This window comes from Pogoniulus pusillus, chromosome 9, assembly GCF_015220805.1.
Source record: "Pogoniulus pusillus isolate bPogPus1 chromosome 9, bPogPus1.pri, whole genome shotgun sequence".
In the NCBI taxonomy this organism is placed as follows: domain Eukaryota; kingdom Metazoa; phylum Chordata; class Aves; order Piciformes; family Lybiidae; genus Pogoniulus; species Pogoniulus pusillus.
The window spans coordinates 7,696,926-7,721,930 of NC_087272.1; the positions used below are offsets into that span (position 1 = coordinate 7,696,926).

The 25,005-nt window shown below is 39.8% G+C and overlaps 1 protein-coding gene across 1 annotated transcript; it reads right to left on the minus strand.

Moving 5' to 3' along the window:
* Positions 1-6,469: 6,469 nt before the first annotated feature.
* Positions 6,470-24,998, minus strand: INTS12 (integrator complex subunit 12). Its single transcript, XM_064148437.1, has 7 exons — positions 24,748-24,998; positions 19,413-19,576; positions 16,831-16,980; positions 16,107-16,294; positions 11,197-11,356; positions 9,793-9,945; positions 6,470-7,413 (listed from the first exon to the last, which is right to left on the minus strand). Exons 2-7 carry the CDS (start codon positions 19,566-19,568, stop codon positions 6,832-6,834), a joined length of 1,389 nt encoding a protein of 462 aa, XP_064004507.1. The 5' UTR covers positions 19,569-19,576; positions 24,748-24,998; the 3' UTR covers positions 6,470-6,831.
* Between the last annotated feature and the right edge of the window lie 7 nt (positions 24,999-25,005).

Genomic DNA, 25,005 nt, shown 5'->3' on the forward strand with positions numbered 1-25,005 from the left:
GAACAGAAAGGCCCATTGAGCCAGCTTCTCTGAAGCAGACAAAATAATCAGCTATTGTGGTTTGCAGCAAGCCAGGCAAACTCACAAGTGATTGACAGAAGCCATGGTATCTGGTACAGCACACACATGATACTAAGAACCTCTATCCTCCAAAGGCCATCACCTTGTCAAGACCTGAGAGAGGAAACATTTAACAGGAAGACTGATTCTGATTAACATCCTGAAGAGCTTGCTTTTCTATTACCCCATAATTTTCTCTTCTGTCAAAGTGTCCTAAATCGAGTCAACCTACAAGCACAAATCACAGCTAAAATGTTTTTCTTCCATGATATTTAGCAAATAATATTCAAGATGAAGAGAATTAGCCTTGAAAAAGGACAAATTCAGCCTTCAGGGATGCTGTAGTTCAGGCTGAAGTGCTATCTCAGTGAACATAAACACACCTTAAAACTTGGGCTTTTTGGTCATCTGTTTTTATCTTCTGTCACTTTTGTAATGAACCTTTTTCTTAGAGGAGATTACTGTGGTGGAAAAAGAAAAAAAGGTTTGTTTGTGGTTTTGTTTTTTTTTTTTTTTTTTTTTTTTTTGGGAAGCATTTCAACTTAAAACATACCTAAGGCAGTGGTACTTATGGTTGGTCTCAGGGAAAAAGGCATGTCTTGTTAGGTGTGGAAGCAGGGAAGGGAAAAACAAGAAACAGGTACTGTGAAATAAAAAAGGTTATGATTTTCAAAAGTATTGCACAACTGCTTCATAGGGCAGGAAACTGTTAGCAGCAATATGAAAATGTCTCAGGTTTGAAGCTGCACCTATGTCTCCACACCCACTGCTTCGTAGTGCATGATCTGTGTAGTCAAACAAAACCTTTGTTACTAGAATTGTGAAATTTATTAAGATTTTTCTTTTAAGAAAAGGTTAATAAGTGTCTTTCAATGGATATTTACTACCTATCTGATTACTTTGGGCTGGATACAGGGATCATAATAAGCTAGGACTTCAGATGCATCCAAATTTCCAGAGAGGAAAATAAAAATCATGCTTGAAATGTCTGCTGTTAGACCGAACAGTGAAGAATGTATCCATGAGCTGCTTCACTGCAGAATTCAGAGTCAAAAGCCCTCTATTTTGCTAAAGTATCTTCAGAATATTTGAAGCTATTTTAACAAGTTAATACAGCTCACATTGGATCTTCAATGAGCACAGAAAACTATAAATTCCAAGGAAGGATCTGAATGTCAAGTAGTACTTCTTTAGGTTCACTGCTAGGTCCTCAAGTGGTAAGTGAGTACCTTCTTGTGCTGAGCATTGCAAAATGAAAGAAAAAGGTGACTGTGCCTGCAGTAGACAGAGTAATTGAAGGTAAACTACTGTGAGGTATTTTCTGTATAATTGCATATTACTAATTGACAATCAAAATGACAATGCTGTTAAGGGGGAAGCACAAAAATTAAGGGGGTATACACAAATTGCTCCAAAGCCTTTATGTAAGTTTCTATTTTCTGCAGCTCAAGTGTGGGGGTATGAAGATGAAATGATTCAAAACCCTTATTGCAACGTAATAGGAAATAAGCTGTCAGGTAAAGAAAGGACAGCAAAAGTTATGGCAGTTGATGCAAACAAGTGTTTCTGCTACTTCCAACCTGGTTGATACTATGATTCTATATGATTCTATTCTCATCTTCTTTAGTGTCCCAAATTTTCATATTATTTTCCTATAAGTGTAAAAGAAACTTCTCAGTTTTGCTTTGAAGATGAATGTAGTGGATCAGAGATGAGAACCTGGAATTTGTGCTGGATGAAGTTATATGATTGAGAAACTTCAAGTTCTCTGAGGCAGACATCCAGAAACTGGTACATGAAACTCTGTGAACTACTGCAATCCAGCTGAGCAGTAATAAGAGAGAACACATTTTGCCTAACTGTGTATCACCTCATGCACTTAAATCTTGCTGTTACCACAGCAAGCAAAAAAAAGCCCAATTCACTTTATTAATGGATGCAGATGTTTTTAAATGAAAAAATTGCCTTTAAATAAATGAAGAAAATAAAGCTTAGGAGAGGGAGTAGCAGCTCTGAAGACTGGGCTGGCAAGACTCCCCTACTAAGCCTGCACTGCTTTGGCTTTATATTTTAAGGTTATAGGGAAGAAGATGCACTCAAGAAGCTTTTTTACAATTTAGAATATTTTATCTAGAGATGATCTGTATTTTGCAATAATTTTAGTTTTAGAAATGACTGAATTGTACTTAACAGACTTAATGCAGTCATGTAAGCACAATGATAAAGTGTTTTTTGTGAACTTAATGAAGGGCAAGAGTCAGGAAAAAAAAAAGGTTTCCAAGAACTCTGCTTGAGACATAGGGAGAGCTCTGATTTTGAGTGTTTGGTACATTCCCTATGAAAAATCAGGCTCTGTGAAGGTGTCTCAAAGTGTACTCAGATGCTGCTCCCCAAAATATTCACCAGGTATCCTGAAGTAACAAGGAATGAAGGATCAAATATACTGGAGCTGGCTACCTCTGTATCACTGAACCTCTGTCAGACTTGAAGACACCTAGGAGGCCATATGAAACTCTAGTGGATGGTTAGAACACACAATAATTTTTCTATTGTAGGATAATTTATATGACTTTATTATAGCCTCATAACTTGGGATCCAGAAAAAGTACTTTACTCTTAATAAAGTGCTGTATACCCAGGTAGATTGTTTGACCTGATTACAGAAATTCAAAGTTTAAGGTGTTAGCATAGATTTTTCTTTAAAACAGATTAATACAAGCTACCACTGCAAATAATTAAGAGAGTCTTTTTGACTCCAAAGCCTTTCTACACTAAGGAGATTTACAACACTAGCTCAGACACACTTTGGTTAAGGCAGTGCTTTAAATACTAGAAACTGAGCTACATTAGGGCTCCAGAAATTCTTAAGAATATAGAATGTTCTCACAGCTCTTTAATATAGAGAAAGTTACAGCATTCTATGAGTTTTCTATTCTGATTAATAACAAAACCAACTACTTTTGATTGAAGCAGGGACAAGCTGCAGTTTAATGGACTGATCTTGCATTTATTCAAACATGCATTTTACTTACCTGAACCTTTGTGACAGCAGGCACATGCACATACTTCCAAGACTTGGTCCACTCAAACTGAAGTGTTTCTCCATTCAGGGAATATTTTAAAGGGTTGCCATTGAGAACCTGTAACCCAGAAAATGTGGAAGCCACAGAACAGCAAGACATCTCTGGCTTGTGCCAGATAGCGTGTTTGCCTATCTTGCCTGTGCTTGGGCAGTGCTCATGAACTTTAAAGACTCACCTTTTCAATGCCAACAGATTGAAGAATTAGTCCTCCTTATTTTTCATCTTAGAAAGCTTCACTGAGTAATTGCCTCCTTCAAACACTACAGAATACTTTTGCTGGCATTTTAAGATAGCTTACAAAAATGCAGATACGTGAAGCAGACCTAACACCTGCAACAGGAAACAACCATGACAATCACTGTGCCTGTAATTACTGATAACTCCTCTTACAATATTGTTTGTTCAGAAATTGTGAAAAAAAAATCCTTTGAAATTATAAATAATAAAAATCTACTTTTCCAAATGTGTTTTTTTTCCTCAAACAAGACTTTTTCAAGTAGCAAAGAGCTTCATATGCTACCCAAGATCTGCCTTCTGTTGTGAATGATAGAAAGCATCACTGCAGAATTAGTAGAGCAACCAGTTACTTCAGATAAAGTGCTGCATTCCTAGTATGAGTCCCACTTTATGACTGTATCAGGATCCATCACATGTTGTAAAAATACTGAAAAGATTTCAAATGACACTTTCAAGTTCCCAAATGTCAGCTTACTTCTGCTCTTTTCTAGTTGCTTCTGAAGCCGTGACCATTATTACTGCTGTGTCTAGTCAAAGCTCTGTCAAGAGTTTTTACAGATACAAGCTTGTGTTACTACAACAAAGTTGAGAACTTGGTGTTAGATCTTTCCTCCCAAGATGCAGATATTGCCACGTGGCCAGAAAAACTACTCCTAGAACCAAAGTAACCTGTAATTTCACTTTACTAAGGGGATCAGAATTTGGGGATCTGTGAAAAAACATCATATTTAAGTGGAAGCAAAATGTACCCGTATCAGTTTATAAAATGGATCAGGGAAGTCAAGTAGCTATTTGTATAGCAAGCTGCAGAGCAATTTGGCTTGGAGATAGGAAAAAGACATTGTAGTCCCAGGCTTTGAGCAGGACTGAGTAGAACTGAACAGTCCAAGAAATAAGGAGAATAGGTAGAGTAAGGCTAAGGTCACTCTGATAAGAAGCACAGCTGCAGTGAGGTGGCCTTGGGGAGGCTAGAAGAGAAGCTGAGAGAGTTGGCTGCTACCTGTGGCTGAGCTGTGCAAGGGGGCCTTGAAGTGGGGCAGACTGGTCAGCCCTGGGAACAAGTGAAATGTGGTTAGCGAAGCCAATGAGAATTACGCACGTATGTATCGAATCCACTTTATAAGTATCAGTTCAATAAACAGATTGACCTTCTATGTATCACAGTGGTATAAGCTTGTGTCTTTCCAGTCTCCTGCACAGCCTTTGAGCCACCCAGCACTGTAGCATTATATTCCAGTTATTTTTTTCTAAATACAAGGTATGTTTCTCAAAATACAATGGCCTTCCTCCTTCCTGCCCTACACTAGATTCCCCAACCTGACATGCAAATCCAGTCAAGCGTTTCTGTAGAACAGATTCCCCTCCTGAAAACACAATTGTTAATTCCATCCTAACTATAACTTCAAAGCAGAAAGCACTGCCTATCTTACATATTCATGCTAAACACTTGATTTAAAAGACCTTCCTGAAATAATACCTGGAAGAATTACAATCCTAACTGACATTTTTATACCAACAGAAGGAGTCTTTATAATTCATTTAGGAAGCTGGGAAAGTTACAGTGGAAGAGTTGTGACAATACCAATTGTAGCTGTATTGCAGATATTGCAAACACAGGGATGTCAGTAAATGCAGCTAAACTTGGCCTTATTGGAGGGAAGAGACAGATGTGCCAAAAAAGTATTGCATAAGTTACTTTAAGCAAATAGGAGACAACCTACAGTCAGCCCATGCCAGTTACAGCTGTAAAAAGATCAGGGTACACTTCAGTCAGGTCTCAGGTACTTTAATTGGCACCTGTGATCACAGTTTATAAACAAAGGTCAATTTTTCCTGCCTTTGTTCACCTCAGATGTGGCACCTGAACTCTTGAAAGTAAAACTAGATATATACTCAGAGGCAAGAGGCAGCTAGCACCTTGAACCTTCCTGCAGGAACAGGTTGTACTAGAGTCAACACTTCACATAGAAGGTTAAAGACATCTAGTAAAGGATGTTGAACACAACAAGGGCTTCTTCAAGTACATTGGTAGCAAAAGGAAGACTAGGGCAAACATCAGCTTGCTGTCAAATGAGGTGGATGCCCTGGTGATGGAGAATACAGAGAAGGGGGAAGTTAATGAATGCCTTGCTTCAGTCTTCACTAAAAAAAAATCAGACCTCAGGAATCCCAATCCCTGAAGTTAAGAGAAAGCCTGGAGAAAGACAGACTCCCTTGGTCAAGGAAGATTGGGTTAGAGACCACAGGCAAGTTAGACATCCAGAAATCCATGCGGCCCCAAGGGATGCACACACAAGTGCTGAGGGAGCTGCCCAATGTTATTGCTAAGCAGCTCTTCATTTTTGGAAGGCCACAGAGAACAGGAGAGGTGTTTGAGGACTGGAGGTAAGCCAGTGTCATTCCAGTCCTTCAAAAAGGGCAAGGAGGAGGACCCAGTACAGGACAGCCAAGCTCACCTCCATCTCTGGAAAGGTGATGGAACAGCTAGCTCATTGTGGAGGTTATCTCTAAGCACGTGCAGGAAGGATGATCAGCAGTCAGCATGGATTCCTGAAGAGGAAATCACACTTAAACTGATGTGACAGACTTCTATAACAGTAATACTGGCTGTGCACATGTCTACCTCAGCTTCAGCAAGTCTTTTGACAGTCTCCCCATACCATCCTCAAAAGGTAAGCTTAGGAAGTGTGAGTTAGATGAGTGGACAGTGAGGTGGATTGAACACTGACTGAACAACAGAGCTCAATCCAGATGTGACTGGGGTGCAGAGTGTAAGTGGAGACCTGTACCTACAGGTGTTCTCCATGGGCAATTTATCTTCTGCCAAAGCTCTTTTGTTCTCCCTCAGTGAATGACAACAACAAAATGATCCATTCTCAACAAAATAGGCCACCTAAAATTCTCACTTTAAACAGAATATGTTGTTTAACTGTTAATTCTTCTAATTGTTTAAAAGAAAGATACTTTTTTCCCCTAAGGATCTGCATAAAGGTGAGATAACAATTGTTACCTCTGCACAATACAGACAACTCTGAACAGATGAGGCATTTTAAGCATTGGAAAATGGGGTAAAAGAAAAGCATCAATGATTTCCCAGATTGATAGTATTTTTATTAGCAACATTTAAGAATGACAGTTTCAGTAAGTCCAATTTATTAAGTGTCCACATAAATTTGTTGGGTTTTATCTATTCCAAAATACCCAACTTCTACAATTTCAAGTTTCGGTCCTTTGAGCTAAGATTCAAGAGCACCTAATATTGATTTCTTCCAACATACTCAATTGAGAGATTTCCAAGGTCTGAAGGAATGCTAGGATTATCAAAGGTTAACCTCCTTCATAACACAGGTTTTGGGTTTCCCTGATTTAATGGCTGGACTTGCTTTAAAAAAAAAAAAGACCAGTGCTGCTGTTTCACAGAATACAGCCAAAAGAATAGCAGGCAGCCATACTACTTCTTGAGTTTCTTTTGAGCAGCCTTCTTCTTGACCATTTGTAACCTTTTCATAGCATTGAGCTGAGATTCCTGAGAAGTTGGACCTTTTAGAGAGGCTGACTGATTACCAGTATCCGACGTGGTTTTGCTTGCACTGCCCCCACTGCTACCTGCAGCCCCACTGTTGCCATTCCCACTGCTCACCTGGCTGCTGGTGCTCGGGACAGCACTGCTGGGACTAGGAAGCCCTACTTTGCTCACATTGTCACTGCTCACTGAACGGCTGAGCGTGGTCTTCCCCAGTGTCAGAGGCGGAGGAGGCTTCAGCTGAACGGGATTTGTGCTGTTATTGGCAGAAGCTACTTTTGAAGCTAGTCCTGTTTTGGAAGTTGCCAGCCCTGACAAACCCACGGGTTTCTGGTTATTTGAAGAAGCTGCAGGTTTCCCACTGGAGTTCTGTGCTGCTGATCCCAGTTTGGCAGTTGATGGATTGGCAGAGGAGGTCTTGGCTGCGAAAGCAGCCCATCCTGTAAGGCCACTGGTTGCTGAAGAGGAAACACTTGTACTGGCTGAGTTCCCCGAAATTGTTGCTGAAGTCTAAAATAAAGAAAGCATTCTTGTTACAGTAGCATCTATTTGTGTAACATGGCAGGAATAGATCGAACTGGTATACCTGGGCTTTCCCCAGGAGCACCCAGTGAACAGTATTTTATTACTAGTCACTACAGTTAAAAGTATGAACAAGAAAATGTTAACAAGAAAGGACACCCAGAGCAGCTGACCTTTAGTTTCCTGGCCACAGAAAACCAGTATCACTTTTTCTTCCACTTTTCTATTCAGCTAGCAGGCTACCACATGACATTGTAATCTCTGAAAGATGGTTAAATGAAGTAATTACAAAAAGCTGAAATTTCTCAAGTCCAAAAAAGGGTGGCAAGCCATCACCTTTCTTTTTGTGTTTATTGTAGTTATCTGGTGCCACTTCTTAACAAGAGGACAGGTGCTCAGACAGTGAGCAAGCATTGCATTTCATTATATTCTTTGGGTCAAAGTAGCAGTGTATAAACTTTTTCCTTTCCTCCCCCTGGTTCTTACCTTGGTCAGCTATGAACCTCTTGGTTCACAGATAAAATTTTAAAAAGGAGGGAAAAAAAGGAGGAAAAAAAAGGGGAAAAGAAGGGAAGATAAAAAAAATGAAGAAAAAAAAAGTCACTGTTTTGCTTTCCTGTAGTCTCCCCAGTTGAGTACCGCAAGAGACAAACCTGCAAACCAAGTTTTCCTTGCCTGCAAAGTGCTATATATATTAAAAGTAGTTCCCTTCCCCCACCTTAACCCTGTAATGTCTTGTTTTGAGATAGGGTTAATACACACATTGAATTATTAAACCAGAATTATAGCAAAAGGCAGAGGCAGAACAGAAATTAAAGCTCTCTGTTGAAGTAATACTCCTTCTATAATGTATCTGGGCAGTTTCTAAACTATATGGATGATTGATGAAATTTAACCTCACTCTTTATAACCCACTTAGGCACACCAATAACTGCTGAGGTGAAAAAAATCTATTCCTAACTGCAAAAGCTTGAGCAGTAGCCATTATTATTATTCACAGTTTGCATCCAGGCAGTGAGATGGCAAACAACTTTGAGCACACAGATAATAATTGCTTTGATTCCGAGTTAAGATGTGTTTTCCAAGGGTCATCTTCTGTTAGATGACTGTGTTATTTACTATGCTGCTTCTAGTTTACCACCTTTAACCAACTTGTGACAATATTTATTAAATACCTTGGAGACACAAAAATAGTCAGCAACATGTATAGGAAGCAGCAGCCTCATAAACTAGATCTCACAGAGTCAGATGAAGTTTCCCTACTATAGAATCAGAACCATGCACAACTGTTTAGGCTGCAAAAGTGCTCAAGATCATGAAGGGCAACTATTAACCCAGCACAGGCAAGCCCACTATTACCATAAGGAAAAACCTTCTATCTAAATATGCATGTTACTTGACCACAGAGCACAAGTCCTATCTTTTACAGGATTCTTAGAATTATAGAATGGTTTGGAAAAGACCTTAAAGATCATCTAGTTCCAACCCTTTTGTCATGGGCAGGGACACCTTCCACTAGATCAGGGTGCTCAAAGCCTCATCCAACCTGGCCTGATGCCTTTCAGAGCAGGGGCATCCACAGCTTATCTGGACAACCTGTTCCAGTGTGCCATTGTCATCCAGTAAAGAATTTCTTAATAATACCTAATCTAAATCTACTCTCTTCCAATTTAAAACTGTTACTCCAGTTCCTACCACTCTGCTCCCTAACAAAGGGTCCCTCCCTCCCCATCTTTCCTGTAGGTCCCCTTTAAGTACTGAAAGGTCACTGTCAGGTCTTCCTGGAGTCTTCTCCAGGCTAAATAATCCTAACTCTTTCAGTCTGTCCATATAGGACAGGTGCTCTAGCCCTCTGATCATCTTCATGGCCCTCCTGTAGACCTGTTCAAGAAGGTCTATGTCTGTCTTACACTGAGGGCTCTAGAGCTGAGCACAGCTCTAGGTGGGGTCTCACGAGAGCAGAGGAAAAGAATTACTTCCCTTGACTTGTTGGTCATGTTCTTCTGAGGCAGCCCACAATACAATTGGCTTTATGGGCTGCAAGTGGACAGCCCACAATATGCTGCCTTTATGGGCTGCAAATTGACATTTATGAGGATTTATCCTTTTATAGACTATAATTGAAAAACATATGTAAATTCTGTCCTCTCCCTTGCAACATAAAAACAATCAAGAATTGGATGGTTTAAGGACCTACAGTGGAAGCAATTCTCCCAACCCCTCTGCTAACCTTTTAGTGGTTACTGCAATGTCACTAAGCTCTACATATAGCAGAGCTGCCTATTCCATTCACGGCTCTAAATGAAAAATGGAAAGCTATGCAGGGAAATGTAAACTCTTCCTCTGGGAAAATGTAAGCTGCATTACCTTGACTTCTGTTCTCTTGAATGCTAGAAAAGTTGGTGGGGTCTCAGGTTTTAACTTAATTTCTGGCTTCTTGACCAATGGATCCTTCACAGCTGGTGCAACTGAAACCACTGCAGGAGCTGTTTTTTGAGGTGGTTTTTGTGTTTTCTGAGCCTGTAGAAGTGGAAGGGAAAAAACCCAAATCACTCACAAGTCACACATTATTGATTGTTTTGACACTGTTTGCACGAGCAAACAGTTTTCAAATGTAGCCTTTATAATTTCAAGCTGAATGGAGCCTACAGAACAAGGTAATGGGGGACATAGAGACAGTGCTGAGTATGGTACTGGGGACAAGGTCCAGCCAAAAACATACTGGATAGGATTTGCTGTTTCAGTGTGGAAAGAGCAGAAGTGTTGCCACTTAGGGAACAGGAAAGCACCAGGCCTCCACAGAAACATGGCAAGGACAGGTGAACTTGAGGCAGACAGGGACATAATCCAGCAGTACTGGGATGTAGGCTGCAAGGTAAAATGGTAGGAATTGTGCAGAAAGAAAACCAGGAAAGGGCATATTGAAGGCAAACACTGAATGTCTGCAATGGTTGTCCTAAGTAGTGATTGACCTTGGGCAAACACTTCTGACTTCAAGAAGCCTGATGGTCATCAGAATAATCATGTATTTCAGTCAGTGGTGATAACTCCTAGGCCACATTGCTTTCTTCTCTTGTATCTTAGTAGAGCCATTTCAAGAGATAATAATGTGCTAAGTTACAGAACAGGTGAAAAACATCACACATTTTCTGCTGTATAAGAGGCTCTGAACTAGAGTCCTGCATAGTAATGGTTAATTTTAACACATCTGAGAGGCTTTCTTACTCTGATGTTTGTTTCTCTCAATAAGATGAGTGAGATCAGGAATGATTAGTCTGTTTAGTCAAGAAATTAACATGCAGATCAATCAATCCTGGAACATGCTACCTTCTGCTTATTGTCAAGCCTGAGAACACTCAGCACTTCAGGTCTGAACTGAAATTTGCAGTCTTGTCTTACAGGAAAACAACTATTCATGAGAAGAAAACTAACACTGCAGGGCTATTTGGTAGACTTACACTAAAAAAATGAGTATCACCTGAAATAAGAAAGTGACTGATGCTTACAGGAAGGAAATAATCCTATTTCACTCTTCTTCACTCAGCTTCTGCTTTTGGAAAAGCTTTAAGCAGCATATTTTAAAATACTATTTGACACACTACATTACAAAAAAACAACAAATGAATGCAGCAGCAAGAGAAGCACTGCTGAGAAAAATAGTTCTCCAACATGCTTCCAGAGATTTCTGCAGCCAGCCCACAAAATACTCTGACGTATTAGCAATAGCTGTATTCAAACAGTGCTCATACAAGACAAAAAAACAACTCCTACCATTCTCTTCATCTGCCTGGTACAGCGGGCACAATACCACACAAGCCGAGGATCATTCACTTCCTTGTCTGTCACCTGAGGTTTATGGCAATCCTGGTGATAGAGATTATGGCACTCCTGACACTCCACTAGCTGATTCCCAGAAATAACTGTCATTTGCCTGCAGAGCAAATAGTTAAGAACAGCTTACAGGAGAAGGCATTTAAAGGATTATCCAATTGTTGCACATTTTGCAAGGTTTGAGATAAAAACTAGAAATATTTTTGCTCGCACATATATTTTCTACCTGTAGCACATGAAATCCATTCCTTTTCTTCTTGTATGAGCTCTTCCCTACAAATATTTTATATTTTTTTTTCCTGGTGGCCATTTATTTAAAAAAAGAAAACCTGAAACTTCTGTACTATTAAACAGGTGAATATGACACTTGATTTCCCTGTTTGACCTTTTTATTAGAAGAGCAAGTCTTACCTGTTTTGCTTCAGCTGGGCATTTTATGTTATGGGTAATTCAGTGTCTACCAATTAGGATTTCACTCATTAGACTACTTCAGCATGCAGCAATTAGGACTTCACCATCATGCTAACATACGAGGACCTAGTCTACACTTGGATAATTTTGCTGCAAGCTGTAGAGCAATACAATTTGGGAACAAATAACTTTTCAATGACTCAATGTGCTTCCTGCTACAAGATTTAAAAGCATCACCATCCAAGCTATATACTCCTTTACTGGCTATCATTTTGGTCCCTGCTACACAAACAGACACTTGGAATTTGAGATAATACCAGAATCATGGAAAGATGGAATAGAAAGGATTAACTGTGCAGTCCTGCTTTGAAGCAAACATGTAAGCTGGTGATGAGGTCTTAATATTGTGTGGGCCTCTGGTGAAAGTAATCATGCTGTATAAATGACAAATTAGTGATATACACAGGACTGGGAGGATGTCTATGAATTAGTCAAATACCATTTTCCTAATGATTTCTTTTTTCAGATGTCAAATCAGGCTATTTAATTGCTAAGCTGCTTTTGCTCATATCCCCAAGAAGCAGGTACCCAGGTAACCATGGAAACTCTATTTGTAGATGGGTGGGGAAAGGTAATGCCTTATTTCTTTATATAACAGCAAAATGAAGTCTGAAGGTATTTTCCATATGGATGCTAGAACACTATCTAAGAAATATTTCCCTTTTAAATTGGATATTTAGAAATAGAGAGAGAAATCTTTCTAAAATTCCAAGGGCCATTATTTTAGATGCTGTTTTGTTTGTTATTCCTAAATAAACTGGGTCAGAACAAAGTATTGATGTCTCAACCCCACGTCTCAAGGGAAAGGATATTTTAAATTGATAAAGAACAATCCCAGACTGAATAAAAAAGCATGAACTCTTCATGCCCAAAATCAAGTTAGAACAGTTATTTTTAAATCACATAACTGAGAAACAAACCTGGTAAATTTTTACCTTCAGAAAACAAAAAGTATTCATAAAAGATTGTTCTTTCAAAACCAGGCTTTTAAAAATTCGTTTTGTTTTGTTTTTGAGAGACAGAGTTCACATCTGCAAACTGCATGTAGTATTTCTTCTCAATTGAGAGACATATAACTGGTGAGTCTTGGTTTTGTAAGACCTGCAGGTACTGGAGAGGATGAAGTTATGTTAATACTCTCTTCTCTTTATGCCTAACTTGCTATAAAAGAGCAAGAAGAAAAACACCACAGGCATCAATGCTCAATACTCCTAATCACTACAAAATACATTTGACACTTGGCAAATCTTAAAAGAAACATTTAATGTCTCTGTTTTAGGCTTTACATCTATAAAAGAGGAATAGTTAATACTCAGTTTGTGAATTCAAAGTGGGGTTCTTGCTAACTTGTCTTCTTAAGCAGTGAAAACAAACCCTCTGGCTATAAATCCCTTCTACACTGCAAGTGGATATGAAGTTTTCAGTCACAATTGATTAAATAATTGATTTGAGGTATTAAAAGATGTCACTTTCTAAACACCATTCATATTTCAGTTTACAGCATATCCAGTGCTTTGACACTTTGTATGTACTGGGATATTATTGTTTTGGCTCAAGATAGCTAACCCTGTAAAAGGTCACATGTTAAAAGCTGTGCAGCAGATGATGGAATTCTGTCTAACCAGTGAGTTGTTTGAAGCGCAAGTACTCTGAAAAACAATCTATCCAGTGTAAGCTGGAGACTGAGAACTACAGGGGCATCAGGTCCAGCAGGCTTTACTTAAAATGAAATCAAATGCTGAGCACTGGCCAACTTGTCATCCTACCTCTAACAGGCTGCTTCTTTCCCTGTTCTTCCTCCCTCTAGTATCAGCTCAATGACAACTATTTTAGTTAGCAGGGATAGATGCATCTTTTGCAGGAGCACTATGAATTTACGATCACAATTAGCTAGTAGCAACACCTTTAGCAGCCAGGTGGAACAGCCAATGGAGCCATATATCTGGCCCATGCTCTTCAAAGCAAAGTCTTGGCCATGCTGGGCACGGTAGTTGTGGTTTTCTTTACTTTGCAGGCATTTCTCATTGTGCCAATATGTGTTTGGTTTTCTTTTTCTTCCTGGGAATATGCAAAATTTCCAATCCACATCAGCCAAGATTGTCTAAACAAAGAGCTTTTATTTATCCTCTCCTGCTAATAAATTAATACCATATTGGTTTTAGTAGCTTTTTGACATACTGCTGAACGAGGCTTTACTGCTTTAGAGACAAGTCAATTAACAGGATTTGCAGGAAGAAAGATAAAATCAAAATAAATATTTCAGACTTCAAACGATTTACCTGTCTTCCCTCTTTCAATGTCAATAGTAAGAAACTGAACATTTGAGCTAAGACAGGGGAATAATGTGACAAAAATCTCATGAGTCCACGATGGGTTAACAGTATAATTAGCTAGTACAATTTATCCTCCATGGACTGGAGACATCTCCTTATTTGCACAACAAGAATAACCAGGGAAATAACTGATGAAATTTTCCCAACTGATTTAGGCTGAGCTAAAACACATACTGCTACCAAAACCTTCCAAGAGAAAAACCTAGAGAAAAAGCTTTCACCTCTGTCCTGGCTCTACATACCTGCACCCACACATGTGCCAGCAAAAGCGTTTATACTCACTAAGCTCACTGAAACCTAAGCCTACTGAAAAACCCAAATATGAGCTGATACAGAAGCCAATTAGGATCACAAACCTGTGTGGTCAATACAATCCCCAAACAAGATAGGTAAAGAGGTACAAATAGGAGAGTCAAACTATTTCTTTTAGCAGCAGTGGGGACTTACAATAATATAAATCACCTGTAAAAGCAAATCCAAATTCAAGTAATTTGATATCAGAGTGGATATTTAAAAACACAATTTTCATGCCTATTAACACTAATGTTTTGTTAGTGGAATGTGTGCTAGTTTGAAGCTAGAATGTTTTGGTGAGAAGATTTAGATCACAGGCTGTGAGAAGAAAACAATGGCAATGTCTACTTCAGTCGTAGGCTTGCTCAGATGTATAAGAGCAAGAATCAAAACATAGATAAGGGAGTCGCTCACTGTCTGGGCTGTGGGCTGCATTGCTCTCTCTCTAACCTTAACCTGCTGTCTCTCTGATTGATCCACCTGCTTCCTAACCCCCCTGGCCAACCCTCCATTCTTCCTTGGGCACAAGGCAACATCTGGGGTAGGGTAGAGAAGGGTTGGAGAAGGTGGAAGGGCGGTTGGGACCCCCTCCTGGGGACTCAGGTTTCTGGGAGGAGTGCTGTTTTTCTGCATTACCTTTTAACTCGTATATATCTGTCTGTAGCTGTATATATTGCAAATACCTGTGTGTATACTGTGCTAAGCTGTAAATAATAACCTTCATTCAATTTCCAGAGCCGGCTGAGTCTAGTCTGGATGATTTCCAAACTGTGGGGGGGGGCAGGGAACACCCAAACAATCACAGAATGTTACTAAGAACTAATTTTAAGAGTTCTTACTGAAAAGTAAAAAAAGACCCTCTTGATTGTGAGATATTTACTGTTAGCTGAAAAACCATGGCTGTACGTTAAATTGTCAAATGATTGCAAAAAGAAGAGCAATACATGCAGAACTCCTAATAATGCCACCTAAAAATGTTTTCAGAAGAGAACTGATTTTTAAAGAATGCTTATCATTAGCCATTAACGTTTTATCTTGTTTTCTGATAATTATAAGATCAGTATTTGTCATGGTAAGTTTTGCATCATATCCAGTTTTAGTCCTGAAGAAGAAAAGTTGGTTCTCTCACTACAAGTTCTATTTTCAATAAACCATTCATAATCACGAAGGATGCTTAAATGTATTATTCATCTGGAGTATGTGCTTAAGCAAATTAGAATCATAGAATCAACCAGGTTGGAAGAGACCTCCAAGATCAGCCAGTCCAACCTAGCACCCAGCCCTAACCAATCAACTAGACCATGGCACTAAGTGCCTCAGCCAGGCTTTTCTTGAAGACCCCCAGGGACGGTGCCTCCACCACCTCCCTGGGCAGCCCATTCCAATGGGAAATCACTCTCTCTGTGAAGAATTTCTTCCTAATATCCAGCCTATACCTACCCTGGCACAACTTGAGACTGTGTCCCCTTGTTCTATTGCTGGTTGCCTGGGAGAAGAGGCCACCCCCGACCTGGCTACAATGCCCCATTAGGTAGTTGTAGACAGTAATAAGATCACCCCTGAGCCTCCTCTTCTCCAGGCTAAACAGGCCCGGCTCCCTCAACCTCTCCTCATAGGATTTGTGCTCCAGGCCCCTCACCAGCTTTGTGGCCCTTTATTCCAGAATAAAAACTACAGGAAGCATTAACTCTATACAAGACACACAAAAAAAGAGGTGACCACACAAATTGCCCCAAAGCAACGTTGACTTACCTGCAAACAACGCAGGCTAATCCCATTTCCATAGCAAAGTCGTCAGCACTGGTTTCCTCAAAGCTGGATAAATCAGGCATGGATAGATCTTTGCTTGTCTGAACCGTAATAGGAGAAGAACGAGCCTCTTGCTTCTCTACTCTGGGCTTCTTTGTTGTATCAGCTGCTTCAGTAGTATCTCCTTTTATCTATTATGCAGCCACACACAGAGAATGTGAAAATGCAGAAAGCTGATGGATATCATTAAAATGAGAAAATGACTGGAACAATTAGGGTCACAGTGTAAGAAGGTGCACTTTGCATACACAACATTTTTTCCCTGGATACAGATTTTCTTCAAATTATTTATCAACTGGAAGCTGAAGTCCACTTTTTGTACCTCATCTCAACGTCCTTGAAAAGGCTTTGGGAATCCCACATTACAGCTTGTCACATTTCAATAACTTCTTATTATCAGGATATTTAAAACACGCACATAATGGTTTGGATTGAAAGTTAAGCTTTAGAGGTCCTTTACTCCAAATCCCCTGCAATCAGCAGGGAAAACAGACACAGGACTATTTCAACAAGATTTCTGTTGCATTGCTTAAATGGCAGCAGGATTGGATAATGCAAGTTCACAGACTGTGCACAATCTGACTTAAAATGTCTTGTGTTTAAGCTGTGTATCTAAAAACATCACCAAGTTCACTAACCAAGTTACTAGAAAATAAAGAAGACTTACTTTATCAGATCTCTTTTCTGCTTCTTTTTTCACCTTTTCTGATGCAGTGGGCTTGCCATTGTTGTTGCCAGAAGGTAAACTAGAGGAAGCTTTAGGCTCTTGCTTACTGGAAATAGGTTTGGTAACAGATACTTTTGGTTGCTCTACTTCCTAAAAACAAGAAACAAAAATTTAAGATAATCCCTAATTGATTTATTTCCTAGTTTGAAATTAGTTATACAATTAACAGGCAAATAACATGTTATACAGCATTGATCATCTCTCTCTATATAAACACACACTTTTTTTGTTGAAGAATTCCTTAGATAATTTCACAGTCAAGTTAGTGTGTTCAAGCAGCAGTCAATTATTAAAACCTCCCCTTATCACCCATCTGCCAAAGGAAAAGGTGCTCCTTTTCCAAAGTCATATCTTCTTTGAAACATTAAACCAAGAAAATCATTCTGCTTTTAAAATTCAAAGACATAATGAAGACAATTTTTCAGATGGTTCAGAGAACAAAATTCAGTGAAAGCTGAAAACAGATGTTGACATCTGATGTCACCAAATATCAATAATTCATTCTCTCGTGGAGAAAAATACTGACCTCCACTTAGTCTCAGTCCATATTCACCTATCAAATGAATACATTTAGATCATCAGATATCAAAAGAGCTTGTTAATGATGCATTAGTGTCAGCAATAGAAAATAAGCAAGCACATTTGTAAATGAGTGATCAATCACCTCAATACGCATCCCAGTTTGCTAAGGGAGTCATTCTCTGCTGTATAAGTCAGACAATCCTGAGCCCTGAGCTTTTCCCTCTCCTCACAAGTCTGCTCACTTTCTATTGCATCCACTCAGAAATGGATTTCTTCAGTAATCTTATACTCCTTACTTTGTTTTTGGATTTCATGATCAACCACAAATTAATCCTGCAGACTGAGAATGAAAGGAGAGGAATTCTTGTACTTTTTTTCCATTTTTGACTTTTTTAGTCCAGCTGATACTGGAGACACACTGGAAAGAGGAGAACAAAAGACTTCTTTTCCTGGTCTGAGCCTTAGTCTCATCCAAGGTCAGTTGACTACCAGCCAAGCTGTACTTACTTGGCTTCCCAAGCCTCTTTGCACTACTCTTTGGCTCCTTGCTTCCTCTTTAAATCACAAACCATCACTTCTCTGATGTTTGACAGTGAGGGCACCTGAGACTTTTTAGCCTTGTCTTAGATAAAACTGCAATGCATGTTTCAGAGAGCTAACCATTGGAATAGAAAGGAGTTAGACCACACAGTTCAAGCATGATGTATGCTGTAGCAGCATTAGTGCCTTTTAGTTACTCAGACCCATGCACATGAAAAAATGAAGTATTATTAATGTATCATCATAGAGATCATCATTAGAACATACCAGACCAACTTCTAGGTATCCTAGAGAATACTATCTCATTATCCATATGGCAATATGCAGCAATTTGAGGATGCCCCCAGCTGGTCATTTCTATATGCCAATCTCAGATTCAATAATCTCTGTAGTAGGTGCATAATGATTTTCAGCAGATGAAAAATAAAGTTTGTCCATTGGATGGCAATGGTTTCAGCCTGCAAACCACTGAACCACCTGGTGCTTTCCACACTCGTATGACTTCTTCAACTGAATTGCAAGAAAATAGATCCAGCTCTGTCAATAAATAGTTTCTTTCGTTGATGTAATGGGTTAACCCTCCTTGGCGTGGTCTGAGCCTGACCTCAGGTGTAGTGGTTAGCCCATTCCCACTTTCTGTCTATATCCCCTATAAAAATAGAGGAACTTCCTGTTTCTCTTGCTCTCTTTGCCTTCCCTGCCTGCCAGCAGCACTCAGCACCCTTGCTCCTGCTGTGCCATGCAGCCATCCTACCACATGGTGGGCCCACCACTTCCTGGATCTACCTCCATCCATTGCCATCAATCTGGTTGTATATATATTTTTGTATCTTGTTTCCCTTCCCTATACCTCCTTGTAACTCCCCTACCTTAAATATCTTTTATTTATTGTTAAAGTTTTTCTTTTCACTTCCAAATCCAAGCAAGACTATTCCTTGAGTGTTTTATCCCTTTTCCTCTCTACATCTAATTCCTTTCTTTCAAAAGGGGAGGAGAGGGGAAGGCATCCTATTATTCTATTATTCTTTAGCCATTTTGAGTCTCTGGGAAGCTTAAATCAGACCAACACAGTCAAACATTTATCTGTGGAAAAATAATCTGCATTTTAAATATCTTTTATCTGTAACTGGAGAAATACATGTTGGGTTCACATTATTCAGCATGTTAGACAGCTTACAAACAGAAACACCAAAACTGTTGCAAAAGTGAATACAGGAAGTACTATTACAAAGTCAAACATTTGCAATACAGTGTTGAATATCTCTTTTACAGTTCTTGGTACACCTACAAGGTAAAGAGATTGTGTTGCATAAAAAGACAATGTTGAAAGTGATCATTCAATTAATTACTTTTCCTTCAATTTCTTGTTATCTTTTAACTTTTTAGCTATAAAAGACAAACTAGAGTAGCAGGAGCTTTGAAAAGGCATATAAATGACCCATGCTCTCTAATAGCAATACCTTCTGAGATGGACGGTAGCTTGAGTCAGTTCCTCTGGCCAAAGACTCATCAAGAAGTGCTTTCAGCTTTTCAGCAGAGTCCTTACTCTTCGAATGCAAGAAGCCCAAGGCTTTCAGAAAAATGGGATCAAGCTCCAAGTTCACTGTAGCAGCCATAGTGGAGTCTTTGGAAGAGGAGAAAAAAACAAAACCAAAACCCATAATGACAACTTTGTTAGTATTGAGCCTATGTCAAACAGCATGTGAGTAATTATATCACAGAGTCTTTTTCTGTGTAAAATGAAATAGTATTAAATCACAGCAATGATGATACGTGAATTAAGTATCACCATTAGAAGATGACTGTGAAATTTGGAGGTACAGAACTCAAATTTGGCTTAACATCTGAAATGGTATCAAATTTGTTCTTTCGTGATCTGATGTTCAGAAACTACACTCATCATACTTACATGAATGAAACAAATATTCCATATTCTTGACATTCCATACATAGAGATCATCAAAAACCATGCAGAATAACTGTAAACTTCAAGGAAAGCAATCACAACCCTTTTCCTTAACACCACTTGCACACACAGTAATTTCTGTCTAATTGCTCACTGAAGAACAGCAACAACAACAAAATCTTACTTGTACAAAACTTAACCTTTGAAATTTCTGAGAAAGAACAGCTCATTACAACATGCAATGTAAGAGATATAAACCAACAAACATTATTTGATACATATATATAAAATACCATCCATTGTAACCCTGACTGTGGTTTATCCAAGTCTCCTTGTGACAGCATAGGTTTTCGTGTAACATAACAACTATCTAGAGTTTCAAGACATCACAGATTCAATGTAAATGGAATAAAGTGAGGAAAATATTAGAATGAATTAAAAAATAGATTTACGTTTACTTCATAGCAATACATTCCTGCACTTGGAAGTCTTCTACTGATTTCTAGAACAAAAGCTCCCACAATATTGACATCAAAAATTCTCCCTATAAAGACAGACAGCTCTCTAACTTAGTCAGTAATTAACAAGTAAAGACATGGGAAGCAAAGTTTCCTGCTCTTTTCCAAAAATATATGAGAAGGGCTATTGTTAATAATCTTGTCAAGTCTCATTTGAAACACATTGGGACATGAGTTCTTTTCATGCAGTAATCTAGAAGACATTCTTGGAAAGCCTTTCATCACTTTTGCTCAAATGTACTGCCTAGACAGCTTTTTCAGCTGGAGCTTCCAAGGTTTTGTCTGATGAATTCCCTTTTGATATTCAAGACAGCGAACTTTTACCTCTCTGGCCAAAACACCAGCAGTAGCAGCCTGCTCCCTCAACACTTGCCTAGAAGTCTCCAGGAACCTTTATTCCATGCTGAGCTTTCACAAGACACCAGAGAATCGCTTGACTGAGATCATCAAGGAGTTTGACACACAGCAGACTTCATAAGGATTTTATCAATGGACCCAGCAGAGAGTTAAGAATCCTCTTCAAGAGCCTCTTCCCTCTTCCTTAATCTTTGCTAGTTGTCAAATCATTTTCTGGTGGCCACAGAACTTCTGCAAGTAAGTACTATGAGCCAGTTACTCTGCTTTTTGACTGATCATGCAGAGACTGCAGTGCAAGCCCCATCCAGACAATTCAGTCTCTAACATTTACAGAAAGTGAATTCAATGCACATGGAAATCACAGGCCCTCTTTTTTTGTGCATCTACCTCACACATTTTCAGGCTGCTCTTGAGTTCTGTGGGTAGGCTAATTGCCCCATTTCTATGAACATGTCTTCCAAGTTTCAGGACCATGATATAATTTTAAATTAGTTCTCTGCTAAACTCTATGTTGATTGAAAGCAGTATAAAACATTTACTTTGGAAACTTTGAATAATTCTCTCAAAGAAAATCCTTTCTTTTCTGAGGCTTATTCTAGGAATATAAACTTGTGTATGTATGGCACAGGTGGCCTCAACAGTCATTAGCAGCCAGTTCAGGATGTCTGTAGAGAGCATGTGCAAGAACTCTAGCTTTTTGAAAAGCTCTCTACTGTAAAGGAACTGTTAAAAATCCAAATTTCAGAAGAGCTCTCTGCATTTATTCCTCTATTAGCATATGAAACTGGGGCAATTCTTTCTCTATTCTCAATAGTAAATTACAATGTCATAAGCTACTGCAAGTATAGCATATGACAGTAAACTTCTCATGAGAAAGCAGGGAGCTAGGCTTATTAAAGAGATCAAATATGCTCAGTTTAGGCATATATTTTCAAATGTTTAAACTCTGTCAATTAAAGAAGGTAATTATATTTAATGGAAAGATAAACACATCAATAGCTGCCTTAACAAGCAGCATCAGCTGAAAAAAATTAAATTGCTAAGCATGCTCTCCTTACTGTACCACAACTGATTTATTATTGCTTTTGGTAGTGGACTTTTTCCAGATGTTTACAGATTAGAACAGTGGTTTGATACTTACACACCTAAGATACAACTACATTAATTCATGGTTTCATTCATAAACTGCCTCTTTGGTGGTGAATTCACCACGTAATTTGACAGCCCTGGAGAAAAACAGTAGTGCTTTAAGGATGATGTCAAAGGTTTTCCTGCACTAGAGCACTCCTTGACTTCCTTGAAGTCAAATCTTTGTAAAGAAAATAATTCAAAAGTTGTGTAGGAAAAACAAATAGGAAATGAGAGTGTCTGTTACAACCTTTTGTGTAGCAGTTTGCTAACACAGCTGTGAGATTAAAAGGCTGTGCTGTAGTCTCCAACCCTGAGCAGAACTGGTTTTGCACAAAGCAGTAACTCAGTGGAACAAGCAGATAATTTGTGGAGCAGGCACTCAAGAGCTCCCTGCTGCAACTAAGCGTTAACCCATTAGCCTCACCCTAAAAGCACCTTCCTCAGTTTAGGTCTCTGACACCTCTTCACTAATTGATGACAGACAGACAAGACCAAGGTAACAAAACTCTCCAAAGCATCTGAGATAATACTAACAATCCTACAATGGACAATCATATGATCAAGAGGACACTTTGGGTTGGAAGGAATCTTTAAAAGTCATCTAGTCCAACAATCATGGAATAACTTCCTAATATAGGCTATTCAAAGTAGTTTAATTTTGTGGGGAAGGAGGAAAGTTATTTAGTGGGTTGTTACTCTTAGAACATCCAAGAATTCTTTGAGTCTCTCATTTCCTTAGCAAACTACTGTCTTTGGCCAAATACATGCAATGTTAATTGAGCACTATGTAGAATGTGGTCTTTCAATTGAATGGACTTGCTAGATTTACAGGGTGTAAGAGCCCCTTGCCTTTCATTTATTTGCCACTTGTTATTTTGCACACCTGCACATGCATTACCTTACTTATCATCACCTTCAGTCACACAAATCTACTTGCACTACATTTTGAGATTTGGTTGTGTTTTCATCTGTTTCTATTATTTTCTGAGACAGGTGTACAACTGAAGGTGTTTTCCTGAGAAATGTTTATATTGCAATGCTGCTATCAAAACCCATTCTCTCTCAACTCAGCAATACTTTTTCACTGACACTAATGATTAAATGGACTTTCACACATCCTTTTCAGCTGCCTCCAACATCTCTAGAAGTTAACTTAAAACCCAGTAATACAAATGAGTAGCACAAAATTCCCTCCAATACACTGTACTGTGTTTATTGGTAATTAATTCAATTTTCCACTGTAAAAATCAATTCACTTTCCCCCCTTCCCAGACAGTTCTCTTCCTTGGGATTTTCTCTCTTCTTTACTAAACTAGCATCAGTGACAGACTTTGCTTATTTACGAATGATGAATGTAAGATTTGCCTTTCTCCAGTGTACAGGCATCTCCTGCAATCTCATGGTCTTTCAAAGATGACAAAGAATAGCTCTGTGAAGACACTGTCAGCACTAAGCACACCTGAGAGCAGTCCCTGGGTCCATAGACTTGTCAGATGAACTGTCTCTGCCTCAATCCACTTCCATAACTTGTAGCTCCTCCTCTCCTTTAAGCCTGCCTGCCAGCAAAAGGCCCAAAAGACCTTACTGGTGAAGTTTGAGGCAAACAACACATTGACTATCTGACCCTCTGTGCCTGCTGTCCTTGGCCCACCCAGCAGCACCACAACACTGCCCTTGTAAATCCTTCTCCTGATAAACAGCACCTCATTACACTGACATCACTTTAGTTTCAATTCTAGCTTAACTTTGGCTTTCCTAGCATCACCCCCACATTCTGGAGAATTATTTCTACATTCCCCTTTTGCAACCTGTCTCTCCACTATGTGTCCTTTTCATACTAGAGCTCTGCTGGAAGTCCCTCTTATATCTGCCTTACCTTTCTACAGAATGTTTTTGTTCTCATGCCTTTAAAAAACCATTTATTCAAGCAAATGCAGCAGTCGTAACTACACAATAGAGATTTGTTAACCACTACCAAGCCTCAATATCCTGCAAAAATGGACCTGCAGATGCTGTTTAAACAGATGACACTGCTCACTGGTTTAGGTCACTAGTAGATTTAATATATGGCTATTATTATTGTTACTTTTCCCTAATTCAACATCTTCCAAACTTTACCAGGTTTACAAATTCCCTGGATACCACCTCCTTGGCAATTTCTCAGTGCAGAATCAAACTTCAGTTAGAGCTGAACTCCTGAACGTGGCAGATGAAAACCACAACCTCATCCTTTGCAACACACTTACTACCAATGGCTCCCTGCCATTTCCTTTAATATGGACAAGGCCCTATCATCTCAAAGTCAGACTTCTACAACAAAATCCTCTAGAGAATAAACTGCCACCATCTATACTCTATAATGTGGTTTAAAGTTATATGCCCTGTCTTACACAGGCATCACCTCTATTCGCTCAGTCTGCTTACTCCCAATTGCTGTGCTTACTCGGGGCCAGTGCCGCCTTCTTTACGGAACCGCGCCCGGAGCCAGTTCCTGCGGCCAAGGAGCTGAACCCCCCCGTGTCATCCCAGCGCTAACAACCGAGGCCATCTGCGCTCAACCGCAACGCGACACCCCAGCGCTGCCCCGCAGACAGCGGGCTGGGCTCAGTGTCCCTAGGTAAGAGACCCGCCAGACGCGCTGCCTCCAAGAGCTGCAGAGAAGCGCCACAGGCTCCACGCATACAGAGCCCAAAACGCCTCCAGGGACCCTCCCCCGCCCCTTACTACCCTGCATTGATTTCCTCAAGGCCACGGCGTTGGCCGTGCCCACACGCCCAGAAGGAATTTGTCTCTCCAGAGGGCTTCAGCACCCACAGGGCCGAGGCGGCCGCCTTCCCGCCCGGCTGAGGCCCTGCCCTCACCGCAAGCAGACTCAACTCTCACCTCACTCTGGAACAGAGGACAACGTCCGCCGACAGTGTGCCTATCTGTGGACTCTCTTCTGCTTCCTCCCAAAATATCTCTTCCCACAGCCCAGCACAGAGCCACTCACGGCTCCGCTACCGGAGAAGTGAAGGAAGAGAGGAGAACGTGCGAGGGGACGCGGGCAGCTCCCCCTCACCACTCAGAGCCGAGTCCGCTGCCACGCCGGTTCCCCACGCAACCAGCGCTCTGAGGCGGCAGTTCCGAGCGCCCGCCCTG